We start from the raw sequence: 16065 nt of genomic DNA, 5'->3' as shown, positions 1-16065 counted from the left end.
TGGCAAATACATTTGAACTGCAATGGCTGGCTTTGAATTATCATGTGACCTGAGAGGCCTCTCCCACTCCAAATCAATTGGACATTTATCGCAGTCAATGACAGACAATGACTTCATTTAAAAATAATAATTTCAGCTGAATAAATGAACAGTAAGAAGGTCGTTGATGTGTTTCCTTAGTTTCAATGTTGTAAGTTGTAATTCTACCAGTGGTAATTCTAAAGTTACTGTGTGGTCAATGCAAAAACAGCTCATTTCTAAAGCAAATGTGTTAATAGCCCACCCTCAGAGCCAGACATATTACAGTATGTTTTACCATATCATTCATATATCCATTTATTCAGCTATCTTATTCTGTTAGGCTTCAGCCCCCCTGAACCCCATCTCAACTGACAATGGGCAAAAAAAGCACATTTGGTGATAAATTAGCAATCGTATCGTTGGCCCAAATATTATATTGTCACAAAGGTTGGTTATTTACTACCCATCTTTTCACTACCAAGACTCGCGGTTACGTGTGTGTACAAAAGCACAGGCAGTGCTTGCTCAGTTCCAAAATACAGTAAAACGTTTTTCAATTATTGATCATCAATGTTATTTTAGATTCAATCTCTCTGTGTGGCCCAGTACCTACATATACTAGTACTAGTATATCGTAAATCACGTGGTTCAAGATTGCTGCTCTAGTTTATCCATGCCAATGTGAATGGTCACACCTTAAATCAGCTGGACTAGGCTTCAGACATGTCTTTAGATACAAATTAAACCTGAATTTGTACTTTTGCTTTGGCTTTATTTTCAGACTATAGATAATATTTAGTAATCTCAACAAGGCATGTTCATAGAAGAGGAGAAGTAGAATATATTCATACTTATTGGCCATCAGAACCAGCAAAAGTCTTTCCAAGCCTAAACACCATAATAGGCAATTAAGTACTGTACATTTAAAAATAAAATGCTTATAAATAGCATCTCCATAAAATATATTTGTATTTATGTTATTTTTTTATTATTTATGTATTTATTTATTTATTTATTTTACCTGAAAAGTCCATTTAGTTCCTATGTGAGCATTTCTATTGGCTGCACTGGTTCCAAGATGTACATGTGCACACTATGCTATTTTTTATTATAATTATTTTTTTGTTCAATGAGATAGGCACCTTTATTTGCTGAAGTGTTGTGCTGGCAGATGAAGTAGAATAGAATAGAATAGAACACCTTTATTTTCATTACACACAATAACTGTAATAAACTGTATTCCGCACTGTTAACAACCAATATCAGTACTGAATACTAGCACATGTCCCTTTACCTCTATCAGTGCGGCGGTCTTCAAATGGACGCATACTGTTAACGAAATCAGTTTTATTGTTTTGCACTGTTAATAACCAATATTTATTACTGACTTTTTGCACTGTTACTAACCCAAAACCATATAAGCTATCGGACTGTTTCTAAGAAACAATCAGATTTCAAATTCACCATAAAGGACAGCAGGCTGGTCAGTAAATATTTGGTCACTGGAAGCCAAGCACGCAGAGCAAAACTACTGCTATTCAATATAATATATTGCCTTGATAGTTTCCACATTTTGCGCTGGTATAGCAATTGGTTAAAAAAGTGGCATATGCTCAGTAATTCACATCTGAATAAATTATAAACCACAGTCTCCTTTTTTTTTTTTTTTTTTTTTACACATTACAGTTAATTACAATTACACCATTCACATACACAATATTGGTTTCAATGAACATACGTAATAATTTTGCCTTAACAGCAAAGCTCACGCAAGTTCAGTGTTTAAACATTTGTGCTAGTGCAAACATTTATGCTTACACAAACAGTTTAATGTAAGCAGAGTCTGGCAGAATTTACATACCAAAAGTGTGTACACTCTAAGTGTGAGCAAGATGTGGTGACATGAAGGTACAATGGAAATGAAAACACAACCTCCTCGATGGAGGAAGCTATGGATGTTTTCAGTTTTGCCATCAACCAACCACAAGTACCGAACCTGCTGTCAGATTTATTTTCGCAAACCCTATTTGTTTATATGTCAGAGGCTTGCGCAAACAAACTGGCCCCATTTTTCAGATCTATTACTCTCCAAGATGTGAGGAAAGGAAAGTTTTGACAATAATGACAAAAGCAGTCCCTACTCAGGCCACCAGATTACATTGTTCTGGTTGGGGCTTTTCTTCCTCTTAACACTGTTGTGTTCCTTCTCTGTTTGAGGTCACATGCTGTGACAGACAGGAAAGCACAGGGGAAAGCCTTGATTGCACTCTTTCTTGAAGCAAATCATTAAATCATGCAGAAAGACTATAATACCTATTCTTATATTTTTTAAAATTTAAAGTAAAACAAGAAGTATGTACATGTTTATTGAGAGATTGAGATTAATACATACTGTATATTTATAGTTATTTTATATTTGTTTAATATACTAAAATATTCATTCGCTAGTTGCTTTTTTTTTTTTTTTTTTTTTTTTTTTTGCTAAATTTGTTTGTGAATAGTGGAAAATCCCAGAGGTTTGAGATGTTTACGTTCACCCTCAAAAGCAAATAGAGACACCTAAATAACTACAAATGACATAATTATTTTTGTTATATTAGTATTTAAACGTATTGCATTGTATATCACAATTCAATCAATGATGCTTACAGCAAAATATGTGTGCGCAATCATTATTTAAATACGACAATAACAATTCTCTGTGGAAGCGTTCCAGACAAGTTGTTACCCTGCTAGTCAATCAAATGTCAAATATCTCTTTTTAGGTTGCGCAACCGCGTGAAAGCCCCAAGATTACTGGTTATTGTTGTTGCAACCTGCAAAGGCTGAATTGAATTAACCTGCAAATCGGATTCAATTTGTGAGTGACTCATCAGAATACTGCAAAACCTCATGTGTAAATTGAATTCCCCAGGATATGGTGTCAGACACCAGAGATATGTTACCGTTTCCAAACAATTTTTAGGTCAAACATTTCTCATCATCATGTACATCCACTATCTACTGTATTGCAAATGACATGTCTGTGGCTGGCCAATATTTACGTCCTGAGTTGTTGGACATTTTGGTGTCAAAATATTTGAAAAATAAGCCTCCACCTCTCTGGTTTTGACACAAATTTTGTATGATTTGCAAATAAGTTGCAATTTGTAGCATTTAAACTAGCAGACTTTTTATTAGTCAAATTAGGCAAATTTAATCGACTAAATGTATATATTGATCTGACTATATCAACATTTGAACACCAACTGTTTTGTGTCAGGTGTTTTATTGTTGAAATGCGGGCCATTTTGAACATATGTGTGTTTCAGTTTTACAAATGGTTTAAAAGTAAAACGACAGTAAACATCAGTGGAACAAGAACTCTTGTGTCTCCAATTGTGAACAACCCGGCATAGTCAGTGTACCTTTTTCACCATTTACCAGCGTTGATGGTAAGGCAAATTATATTTATATAGGCAAATTTATTTATATAGCACAATTCAATACAAGGCAATTCAAGTACAGTATCTTTTTTTTTTATTTCATTAATATGATGTATAAAACATGTTTTGGGATGTTTATTTTCAGATTCAGTGAGTATTTAGGGGTAATTAAAGGGTTAATTCAAATTTACATGGAAATTCGGGTTACGTCGCCAGCGTAAGAACAGAACTGTTTAGTAACCTGGGGACTACCTCTATGCACAGTACTTACCACAAAATTTGATATTGCGTGACGGTGGATCTAGAAGGTCACCTGGCCCCTTTCGTCTTGGTCATTCTTGCCTCTTTCCTGTTTAAGTGGTTGAAGTTCACCCAGGATTTTGCGGTCTCCCGATGTAGCATGAGAGGGGTTGCAAGGATGCAACACTGCCAATCAACCATAAGATTATGCAAATTAACACCTGAGAAGTAATGTTCCCACTCATTTATTTGAAAACAAATGCAATTTATGCGCTGACATTGTCAATCATCTAATTATTTCTCAATGCCCAGCAGCATTTCCTGTGTTGTGTGCCCTGCTTCTTTGAGCTCTATTTGTAAGGCACAGGGAAGAAAAAAAAAAGAAAATCCCAGCTCTAATGCACCAGAATGCAATGACATAGTAGCTGGTCTGTGTTAACACAGCTGAAATTGCGATACACATTGCAATCGTCTTGATTTGTATTATTACCGTCAACTATAGGATGAAGACATACCACTTCCAAATGTCAGTTTATTTTCCTGTTCCATTGTCATCATTGTATTTTCTAGTAGTTTTCTGGTTACTCTTCAAGTTGTACAGTATTAAAACAAGGTTACGAAAGGGTTTACACATGTACAATGAAATTACTGTAAATTAATCCATAGATAAGACAGCATTTTATAAAAGGGATAGAAGGAACCTATTTTATTTGATGAAACAATAACTTCATCCAATCACACAAAAAAAAGAGAAGGTAATATATACATATGAAGCTGCAGATGCCAAGTCTGTTATCATCTATCATCAAATCATCTATCGTCATTTTTATTACAATGTCCCTCTGTGACCGTCCATTTAGGAAGGGCCATCATTTAGATTTGGCATCACGTTTACCACCTGCGTCTTGCCTCCACTTCCTGCTTCCAATGGCACAGCTCATGTAACAGCTATCGTCTCCTCGATAACGAAGAGAAATACACGGACCTGTCAAAAACAGCTGGTATTCATTTTGAATTCTCACGGAAACATTTGTCAACAACTGTGTGTGACCCGAGGGTAGTTGTTTGTATATTGAAAGATCACAGTTAACGTACATGATACTCAAAAACATATTTGCTAATTGAGATTTGCTACATTGACAAGGCAGAGCTGTAAAGCAGGCCAAATGATAAACATTTTACAATGACAAGACTTTTTTTTTTTTTAATAAAGTACCCTGTTCAATAAAAAAATATTGTACAAATCTCAGTAGTCTAGACAAATAGCAAATACAAAATAACAGGCTTCAGTTTTCCCTTTTTTGCCTCTGTTCAGTAATGTCACATATTCAATAACAGGCTCAGCAGCGCCGTGTCATGTTACACTCTGATAACCTCACACATTGGTGACCCCGATGTTGGCATAGGCTCGGACGGGGCTCCCTTGTGTCCTGGGAGGCGTTTGCTCCCTGGTCTCGCGAGGTAGCGAGCCATAGCTGTTGTGGTAGATCAAGTCCCGCCCATTGCGCGCCTTTGGGCTGAACCCCGTTGGTGGCTGCAACGAAAAAAGCGTGTTTTTTACAAAAATAAGTAACAAATATAATAAAAAAGCATTACATTGTAAATAAATAATCTAATAATTTAATGCAAACTTAAGACAAGGCACTTATTTAACATTGGCAAAATTAAAATTAATAAATATAGAATATCCACGTCTGCTAAAGACTACAAACTGAAATCATGATCTCAACTAGTGCTGCAACGATCAATCAATTAACTCGAGTATTCGATAACAAAACGAATATTCAAATTAAATTTTGCTGCCTCGAGTATTCGTTTAATTAAAGTGGCGTTGTAATGGTTTGTTTTGGAAGTGTTTGCATTTAGTTTTATTGATTTGGGTGGATACACTGCCCTCTAGTCTGCTTCATTTCACATGGCTGAATCCAGCTGCTCCCTGTTAAGACCAACATAAGCTAAGTTTTTGTTTGCGCTAATGATTTTTTTTTAATGCATTCGTAATTTAATTTAAAGGTATATTTAGACGTTTTTTGTGGAAATATATGTTTGAACTACTAGTATTTGTTAAGAGCATTTGTAAAACAACGTTGGCATTTTATAGCATTTAAACTAGCGAACTTTTGCTATGTAAGTTAGCCAAGTGTTCTTTTGTTGTACATATATCCTTATTTATTTACTTTTATACTGTTGGAGGCTCAGGTCAGGTATTTTATTGTTTTTTTGTCCCTTATTCGATTACTTGATTATTCGAACTAACTAGTTCATCGATTAATTGACTACTAAAATAATCGATAGCTACAGGCCTAATCTCAACTTTAATTCACTTGCATATTTACTTAGTGAGAAATCTGAATCCATTTAGAACTTCAGATGAACAAGAAGTTACTGATTTATTGTATAAAAAGAAACTGATGGATACAGAGGTTAACTTTACGTTTTGCCATTTTTTTAACGATGAAAAAAACAACATAACCCCAAAAACTATTATGCATAGTGTTTTATTCTTATACGTGTTTTATTATTATTATCATTTATTATTATGATATTTAGCATCATGGCTGTGTAACTGTACCACTGACTGTCATCTTGTGACTCAAAGAACGGTGACTTCCCCAAGTATAAAATATATTTTGTAAATCACTTGACAAACGACAACGCAAACACAAATATCCATACATTATTGGAGGCCATGTGTCTGGTGTTAATGACAAGATTAGGTCGACGGTATTCCCCACCTTGACTGCCCTCCTTCTCAGTGAGCCCTCATCATCCATGCGTCGACTGGCAGAAGGCGACCTGGTTGGGGAGTTTTGGCGACGGGGAGTTGGTGGTGTTCCCAGAACACAGCGTTCAAACTCTTGCTTGGCATCTGCCCTACATAATTAAGGTTGTATTTAACATCTCTTGCTTAACTATCCTCAACAACTTTCATATAAAAGTCATTAGAGCAGGTGGATCCATGTGTTTACCTGGCCAGGCCAATCAGATTTGTCAGCTCTTCTTCAAGGTGTCTACGAACCATGTGCTTGCTGCTGGGAATTCCCATTATGGTAGCCAAGGTGTCACTGGAAAAACTGGGTTCGAGCACCATAACAGCTCCATGGACTCCGCTGCTAGCGACACCCTCCGCAAATTCCTGCACAGATGAACAGAAGGCTTCAGTACTTGAATGCAGACTTTAGCTTACTGTGATTTACATAACTGGTTTCTCTTTGACCAGCCTCTGATTGGTTTATTTTCACACGCCAGTACAATGTGGGATACTGAATCTATGGTCGGAAAACAAAATATGTATATGTTTGCACATAGAAGTAGTTTTCTACAAATTTGCAAGGTACACAAAAACTAATTATTACTATTTTTATTAATATTATAGTGTAACATTTGCCACTCTTTATTTGTTTTTAGTATGAGTACTGTAGGGAATTTGTTCCCTCATGTTTTTTCATTGTACTAGCTACATTGATTTCTATATCATTTTGTTTTTCTGACTGGATAACATAAAGACTGCAGCTCTCAGCGTCTTTAAAGTGCGTACGACACCAAAAAGCATGTTTATTTCATATTTCACGTTGTGTTTTATGCTCCTGAATGAAATGGACCGCTTGGATGTGTGTGGAAGCGATTGTTTTAGATATTCAATTTTTGAATCCCGCGCCATGAAAATTAGTGACTTTCAGCTTCAGTCTCGGGTTTAGGACGAATGCGAATGTGACGTCACCCGGGTCAGCATTTCACAACACAGCATTGCTTTAAAGCATGCAGATGGACTGCGGATTCGGCTGATTTTACGGATTAATTCGTTTATTTTTCACATCACGCCAGGCAAACGGCTGCAGAAAATTGTTGCCGCACCAGGGAGAGGTGTGTGAGCCTTCTTGGGTTTCAAAAGGTTCCCGTTCACTGTGGATATTGGCCAAAACAAGCCTTACTACTGTGGGACCAGTGGACTCACGAGGAAGTGAGTAAACATAGTATTTTGTATTATGTCAAATACTGGGATCATGGCACACGTTTTAATACGAAGGTGGCTTGCATTTTGTGGCTGATTGTCCACCAAAAATGCTACTCGGCCGATGACTTGCAGATTGTCGCATACCCCCTGCCGGGACAGCGCTATACTTGGCTTATTGCCCTCTTCGTGTGCCCAGTGTTGTGTCAAATTTTCAACCCCATCAGAAATTGCAACTTTGTGTTAAAAATGGCCACGATTACAAAGTAAACACTACAAACTTTCTTTAAATAAAGGACTATTTACATACGTTTGATCATGGACGAACATGTAGAAAAGTTCTCCTCAGACACATCCTGCCATTTTAGCAGCACAACAACTGCATGCCTGGTTTCTGTTTATGTCTTTGTCGTGTAGTAAAGCATTATTTTACGCCATATTCACATTGACCATGTGGCAGCTCCGAAGTCGGCCGGTTTGTCCGGCGGTACTCTCCAGCTGCTTCCCCAGCCAGCTCTCCTGTCCGTAGCAGGGGAACGAGCTGTAACTTGCTTGCCGCCGGGCGGATTGCCGATCGCCAAAGGCAATCGACAACCCCGCCGCCATGTGATATGATCCGGGCTAGTTTTGTGTGATTTTTCGCTTTGAAACGCGAAAATAAGACTTTGAGACGTCACTCGGTTTGGGTTAGCATGTCGGCTAGCTGTCACGCCTCTTGGTTTGTTTACATTCTCCAAAGATGGGGCAGGGAAATGACAAAAGCATGACTAACTACGGTGGCATAAAATATCGTTTGGGAGGTGCAACAGTAAAGGTGAAGTCGGCAGTTTTGACCATTATGGAGTAATTTTGCCATGTCGTACAAAATAAATGCATTTTTATATTCATATTCCATATTCCATTTAGCACAAGACTGTTATTTGTCATGACCTTACAATTTATTTAGCAATTGGGGGAAAATACCTTGATAAAAAGAATATCCTGTAAAAATATTGGAGTAGAGAGACTGAAACAATGACATTTTTTGGCTGTCTTTGTCGCATTTTCCTCCTTCTGAATAATTCCCCCTCAATTGGTTGAATTCTAAATCAGATGAAACCATTACCCTGCCGATGTCATCCTCCTGTTGGGGACCCTAGGACCCTATAATGGTAGGCGTGGCTAAATGGCGGATTAAAAGACTAATTTCTCGTCATCTGCGCTTTGCTAAATTGTTGCTAAAAATGCTATTTGAGACTTTTTTTTCTCCTGTCGTATGCACTTTAAAGCAAGGTCATGAACAGATAACAGCTGTATAGAAAAAAAATCAGGTTAACATGGGGGCCTGCCTTTTTGCACTGGAAATTAAAACAAACAAACAAAAAACATACGCGTTGAGAGTTTGGGGCAGATCTTGTCGAGGGCACCTGCGTGGGGCTCTCGGGGACATTTGTCCTGGCCTGTCAGCTTTTAATTATTCTTTCCTTAATAAATGTACTGTATTTATCTCAGGTGGTTATTGCTTTCTTTTTGTTACTGAATTGTGTGTCCTCATCTCCTGTTCATTAAGAAAATAAAAGAACCTGTAAAAACAGAATTTTTTTCTTCTACAGTACTCAATGTCATACTTAAAATTACAAACATTATGTTTTCTTAAGCATTAATTTACTCTTTGTTTTCTTACCTTTAGGTCAATGTCTTTAAGCCATTTGATGACACGGTGTGAGGTCCACACCAAAGGATCTATGTTTTGGTGCTCACACTGTATCCGGCGGGCTTGCAATGCCTACCAAGCAATTCAAACAGCACTTTTCACTCAAGTGAGATATTCACAAATTGTAGGTGTCAGGTTGTGCTGCGTGTGTTGGAACTCACGTCTTTGTCAAAATTGAGCGAGTGCAACAGCTCAATGCCCAGTAGCAAGCTGACCAGGTGGAATTTTTTGGAGATGTTGAGGTGGCGTTCGAGGTCACGCCGTGTCAAGGAGTGCAGCACGCGTCCGTCCACCAAGTGGGTGTGAAATGCCTGCGAGTACTGAGGCAAGCCCACGTCACTGAGCCAAGCCTTAGCGACCCAGTGGTGGTCCATGTCTGCAGCCTTAGACAACCTGTGCAGGGTTTGTGATATGTTTTAAAAACAGCTGTGGACAAATAATTGGGCCATTTTTAAAACTAATAAGTTAATTAATAAATTAATACATCAATAAGTGTATTGTATGTGAATGGACATTGAGCATTAATATAATTTTTGAATAGAAATAGGCGCATTTGATTTCAAATTGTTGTTAGTCTTTGCACTTTAACACTCATCTTCAAACATATTTCAAGTATTTAGAAACAAATCATGAAAATAAATTTACAGGACCTAAAGGGGAATGACCAGACAAATGTTAAAATAATCTGACACAATTTATAGTATTTGGAGATTTATTAGATTACATTGCAAGCATATTTTTGCCCTGTGATGGGACAGCCAGGTGCTTACATTATATGATCAGACCAGGAATTGTTGATATCATGCATTTATTGCTAAACTAGGCATCTATTTAAAATATTCTTGCGAAATCTGTTATTGACATTGAGGTGTGGTAGTTGCCTGACTTTATTGTATGGATCATGAGTTCGGGTTATCAATGGTTGTCTATTTCCGTGTCTGACTGGTGGCCACTTCAGGATGGAGTCTACCTTTTGCCTAGAATCAGATGGGATAGGTTTTGACTCAGGGGTGGGGGTTGAGGGGAGCTGAGGGAACAGCTGTACCCAGGCCCAGGCCTCAGGGGGGCCCACGTGGGCGCAGGGAGGGGCTAAAAATCATGTTCTATAATGCACGGATATATATATCATATCACAACTGACATCAAATTCTCCACAGTGGGTCTTGCCCCCCCCCCCCCCCCCCCCCCCCCAATTAAGCTCACCCACCCCCAGCTCAGCTCAGCGGGCCCCAGTCGTACTCATTGCACCCAGGCCCTGATCAGATTTGTTCCTCCACTGCTTTGACTCATTGCGATTTTGTCACGCTTTCCTCACCCCCTTCCATCTTCAGCCTCGCGGTAGTCTTCAATGGCAAGACGTAGTTTACGACGATGCATCAAACTGCTCACCCCCAAACCAAGCTCAAGGTCTTCATCCGTTAGCGCCAATAATACCTACAATACAAACACATCAAGAAAAACCAGCTCAGTGCATACGTACATCATCTCCAAAATTGCACAATTTATACATTGTAAAAGCAGGGATTATGTGAATGCTGGTATGTTCGATTCATAAATCACAATCATATCACTGTTTTAAATTGATCAAAAGATAAGAGATGGGCAAAAAAAATGTCCCATGTAAGTCATTGTAAATTACTATTCAGAAGCCAAGGTTACACTTTGTGGAGCACCGAAGGTGCAGCGTCAGCAAGCTCAAAATCGGTGGTTTCGGACTACAGTGACACTAATATTTTATTCACACCTCAGCATGTATGACGTTACAGATTCGGTTTTGGAATCTATCTTCTTGTTATTCATTGAAAAACTTTTAAAATTTAATTCTTAGGCCAAAGCAATTACAGCATGGCTTTGGCAGCATATTGGTGTCAAAAAATACTATATGTTGAAGTGTGTTGAGGTGCTTTAGTTAGACAAAGTGCTTTACTGCTATCTTGTAGGATTTTTAAACCATAACAAACATTTTAAGAAATTCTTCATTTACCCATAGAATTTTGCTGTTCACAGCAGATCACTCGATCGACTCACTTCTTACCTTGCCACTCTTGACATTCTCTGAGCAGGCGCGTATGTACATGGGCATCGCCATGACGACCTCAAGCCAGGCCTGCACAGTGCCCGCCCTCCACTGTGACATGGGCATGCTCCTGGCCAGCTCCACCTGCTGCAGGCGGTCCAGCTGATCCTCAGGGCCATCCGGTAAACTGAGGCTCAGGCGTGTTGGGCTGGCGAGGCTGTCCGAGTCTGAGTGGGTGGTGAATGAGGGGAAGGGAAACGGGGAGGACATGTGGGTGTTGTGGTTGGCATTGTGTGAGTGAGGGCAGAGGTGCCATTGTTGTCCTAGTGAGCAATAGCATCACACTTCTTAAGAGAGTGGACATAGGATTTATGTTTTTTTTTTTTTTTTAAATGGTATGGACTATGGACTAACAAAATCATGCTAAATATATAAGTTGAGTAAAACAATATATTGTATTTAATTAGTGAATAACTAAATACATTAAAAACAAATTTTAATACAAAATAATGTAAAATGTTAATACAAAGAATGCGTTCCCAATTGAAAAAATATTGAATAATATATATAATGCGCATCTGAAAAAAATAAGCAATATTAATAGTAATGATTTCAACTCACTATTATACACGCTGTGTCTAAATATTTCTTTTGTCTAGCTTTTTAAACGTTTAAAATGCACAGAGAATCTTTTGCAATGTGACGTTCCAAGTTTTACCAGTAGGTAGCAATGTGGAGCTAATAATTGTCCAACAGTTCAAAACGACAGCTCTATGTGTATCAACATGAACTATTTGCGCCCAATGACCAAGATTTTTTTGGGCGTTTTTAATTCACTGTGCACATTTTCCTGTCGGTGTCATCTGTTTTAAACCATAGTTAGGGTAAATTACACAATACTTCTCAAAATATCATTCGGGAAATACTTGGTTTGTTTATTTAACAACTGTATATTTTCACCATAAGGGGTAAAACTAATCAATATTAATTACCTTGCATAGGCGAAGATCCATCCATCATTGTACACTACATGGACATTCACCAAGCGAGGAGAAGCTATTATCCAAAGCACCAATGAACGCTTCAGTAACTAATGTGAAATTGCTTTGTGAACTGGTATATGTAACATATCCTTTTCTATAAAGTGGACATTTTCCAGATGGGTCTTAAGTAGCGGCCTGGTCATTGTCGGAGTCCGACATGAAAAAGAATTTATACTAAAACAAGAATATTCATATTCTTTTTTGAAACACCTTACACAGAAGGCTAATGTTTCAGTCTCATAGCCTGACATTAATTTAAATATTGGTATAAACCAGTGACGTGCGGTCAGGGGAGGCAGGTGAGGCAGAGCCTCACCTGTCATCATGACAAAAAAATAATTATAGCATCAAATTTATATGAATATTTGTCCATTGCTCTTTATGTATGACTCATTTCAAACATTTTTTATAGTCAAAATCGCTGAATTTGCCTATTTCCTGTTCAAATAAAGAAATGAAACGAGAGGTGCGGCAGCAACGAGTAAAGCCTCACCTCTGATTGCGCAATCCATAACAAACTGGGTTGATACATGGAATTGGAGCGTGCTGGTTGCCGTACATCTGCATGTCGCCGTTATAATGTTTCCAGATACGTTTATTTGACCTGATTTTCCACATTCTGGCTAATGTCTTTATCCCTTAAAGTTTAATGTTTGTTAGCGACATATTTAGTTTTGCTGATGGGACATAAAACCGCAGTGAAAAGGCACATGCTGCGGCAGATAGTACTCTGCCGCACTGCAAGGGGGCGTACGTGAAACTGGACTTTCTGTTAAATGTGGACGCGGTTAACACAACACCGGAGCTAGAAGGTTTGCTTCAAACTACGGGACAGAAGATAACTCGCGCTTTTCAAACGGACTGGTACACCCGAAAAGACTGGCTATGTGGCTGTCCTTCGAAAAATCGCCTTTGCTGCTTTCCCTGCCTTTTCTTCTCAACTTGTGCCAAGGTCTGGACTAACACGAGATATTGTGACATTAAAAAACTACGACGAAGCCTCAGCAAACATGAGAGCTCGACCACTCACATTCAAAGCCTGATTGCTTTAAAAACTTTTGGAAGCTCAAGGATCGATTTGGCTTTGACGAACAGCGGAAGCTCAACGGTAGCGTCCTCAACGCTAAGGTAAAGAAAAGAGTTTGAAAGACCTCATTAATGCAACCTGCATCCTAGCTAAACAGGAGTTAACATTTCGTGGTAACGATGAGCGTGTAAGCTCTTCTAAACGTGGCATATATGTAGAACGATTACATGGTTTTGCTGAGAAAGATGAAAGGTTAGCTAGACTTTTGGACACATCCACTGTGTTTTCTGGCTTGTCAAATAGAACACAGAACGATCTAATTGAAGCAATCCTCTCCATTGAGGCGGAGAGATTTTTTTTTTTTTTTTTTTTAAAGTAAAGGAAAATAAGGAGGACTTTTACAAAAAGGGTGTAGGTTTGCATAGGGACGGTAGGGACATAACACTACCAACTTTTCAGGATGCTAAAATTGTCCCCACCAACTTTTAAGCAACCTTACCTTTTTTGCATATAATGTTCAGTTATATAGAGAATTTAGATCTTTCAATAGTTCCATATGTTGTAAGGATAGAATTGACCCTACCATTATTAAGTGAATTATTTTCATTATGTTTGTTTGCTAATAAAAACCAGACATTTATTCAGGAAGTTTTCAAAATGTTTCTTTAGTATTTTTTGAAAACAAAGATTTGAATCGAACAGTGTATCATCTGAACCAATGCATGTAAAAGTTATTATCAGAAGATAAGGATTTATTTTGCATTGATCATTTTGCCTATTAATTAATTAGGTTCATATACATGAGAAATGTGGCCCTTTGCCCCCTGCATCCAATCTGTTTGGTCTAATTAATGTCCCGTCCCCAGCAAAAAGTGTACCTACATGCAGGTTATGCTGTTATATCGTCCCTACGAATGTTGATACCAAACCTATGCCCTTCCAAAGTAATGCCGGTTTTTGTAGTGAAGGACAGGCGCAAGAGCACAAGCAGTTTTCATTTCAATCTTATTAAAAAAAAAAAAAAAAAAAAAAAAAAGAGCTTAGACCAAGAAAAATACAATAGAATATTTAAAAACTAAATTTTGGCCTTAAATAAAATATTCTTTGTTTTTCTTTTCACACTTTTTGTTTAGCAATCTGTAATAAATTGATTAAAGTATCAGAATTAAAAGTTTTAAAAACAACTGAATATTTCACTAAAGGTCAGAAATGAATTCTGTGGCTTTGTACACCACTCTTTACTCTCATTTATGTTGCATGAATTATAGAATTGCGACGACCAACACATTCAGGGTGTGGGGCAAATGCATGTTATTTTCTTACTTTTACGTATCGATAATATGTACCGTGTGTGCGTGTTTTGTGAAGAATGCTGATGAGATATGAAATAACCGGTAGCCAATTGAATAAGCTACCGTTTTTGGTTTATATATTTGGAAATCTGACACTAAAGGAGTCAGTGCCTCACCAACCATGAACCTCACCGCACGTCACTGGGTATAACCAAGTACATATTGATAATATTGCTGTTAACACTTAAATACAGCTTTTGTTTTAATTTTCATGAATTAGATTTTTTTTAAATTAAAATATTTTTAAGTTATCCTTATGCCGTGTGTAGAATTTTAAGGCAAAAAAATTGCTTCTTTGGTACATTTCTGAAACATCCTTACTTGTCCCAACTAGGGGACAAGTGAAGCATAGTAAATACTTTCCAGAGGTACTGAACAACCCAACAGGAGTTGGTGCACTCCTGCTATCATCTGGACACACCCTAGAAAAAGTGTTCACACAGTAGTTCTCTATATACTAGTATATATATATTTTTTAAAGTGCATGCCCTCATTAATGCAATAAATTAGCTAGAGGACTTGTACAGACGCAGCGGCCTGATAATAATCTCGAAGGAAATTAGCTATTTTTTAGAGACTTGTTTCAGTTGATTTGTTTTCCCTTTTTGATGGTCTGTCAAGGGAAGAAAAGTCAAGGTGGTGAGCAGAGTCCCGGAATGTCATGGACAGATACTTAGAATCTCTTAAACTTTACGTCTATTTTCCCGAAAGCTGTTTATAATAATTTTGTTCAAGTTCCGATTGTTTACCAACATACAAATTGGAAACGGATTCAATGAAAAGTGTGACAATTTGTCTCTGCATGAAATCAGGCTTCTCAACTGTTCTGTGGGGATTCAGAAGTAGACACCAACTGTATTGTGGCAAGCTGGTGGACTGGCGGTACACTCTTAAAAGTGGTCCACAATTTGTGACATTGACAGCAAGGAAGTGGTCTGAGAAACGGTGTAATATGTGAAAATGTTGCCCAAGCAGCCATACTCAGCACTATACAGTATTTACCATTCTTCTTTGGTTATTTTTTAGGGTTACATGAGTTTTAGAAATATTTACTGAAATTATGACTTAAGCATTGTGAATTTGGGGTAAATTGTCACCATGAGAACGGAAGGAACTCAGTTGTGATCCGAGGATACCCAGCAGTGAAGCATTTATGCTTCCCCGATTAAATTTGCCGATTATGCGGGGAAAAAAAACAAAAAAGCAACAAAAAAAAAATCTTAAGTAATCCTGTTCAGTTTGTTTTTTATCATACTACGCTCCTTCATCTAACATTTTTACAGGCTGAAGCACTG

General features: G+C 37.8%; 1 protein-coding gene across 1 annotated transcript; it reads right to left on the bottom strand.

Annotated features, from left to right (window-relative positions):
• Positions 1-2526: 2526 nt before the first annotated feature.
• LOC130912491 (kazrin-A-like) lies at positions 2527-14365 on the bottom strand. The gene is made up of 7 exons (XM_057830616.1): positions 11367-14365; positions 10647-10765; positions 9493-9724; positions 9302-9403; positions 6656-6822; positions 6422-6560; positions 2527-5220 (listed from the first exon to the last, which is right to left on the bottom strand). The coding sequence occupies exons 1-7, from the start codon at positions 11616-11618 to the stop codon at positions 5062-5064; spliced, it is 1170 nt and encodes a 389-aa protein (XP_057686599.1). The 5' UTR covers positions 11619-14365; the 3' UTR covers positions 2527-5061.
• Between the last annotated feature and the right edge of the window lie 1700 nt (positions 14366-16065).

This window comes from Corythoichthys intestinalis, chromosome 2 (genome assembly GCF_030265065.1).
Source record: "Corythoichthys intestinalis isolate RoL2023-P3 chromosome 2, ASM3026506v1, whole genome shotgun sequence".
NCBI classification, from domain to species: Eukaryota; Metazoa; Chordata; class Actinopteri; order Syngnathiformes; family Syngnathidae; genus Corythoichthys; species Corythoichthys intestinalis.
Note: the sequence above shows the minus strand (reverse complement) of the source record. Positions and strands in the feature narration are given on the sequence as shown.

Excerpts from the sequence above, each read along its gene's own strand:
- LOC130912491 (XM_057830616.1), bottom strand. The coding sequence starts at position 11,618 with ATGTCCTCCCCGTTTCCCTTCCCCTCATTCACCACCCACTCAGACTCG. Across the intron at positions 10,766-11,366 it reads AGAATGTCAAGAGTGGCAAG|GTATTATTGGCGCTAACGGA; the intron begins GTAAGAAGTGAG and ends TTTGTATTGTAG. Across the intron at positions 6,561-6,655 it reads AATCTGATTGGCCTGGCCAG|GGCAGATGCCAAGCAAGAGT; the intron begins GTAAACACATGG and ends TTAATTATGTAG.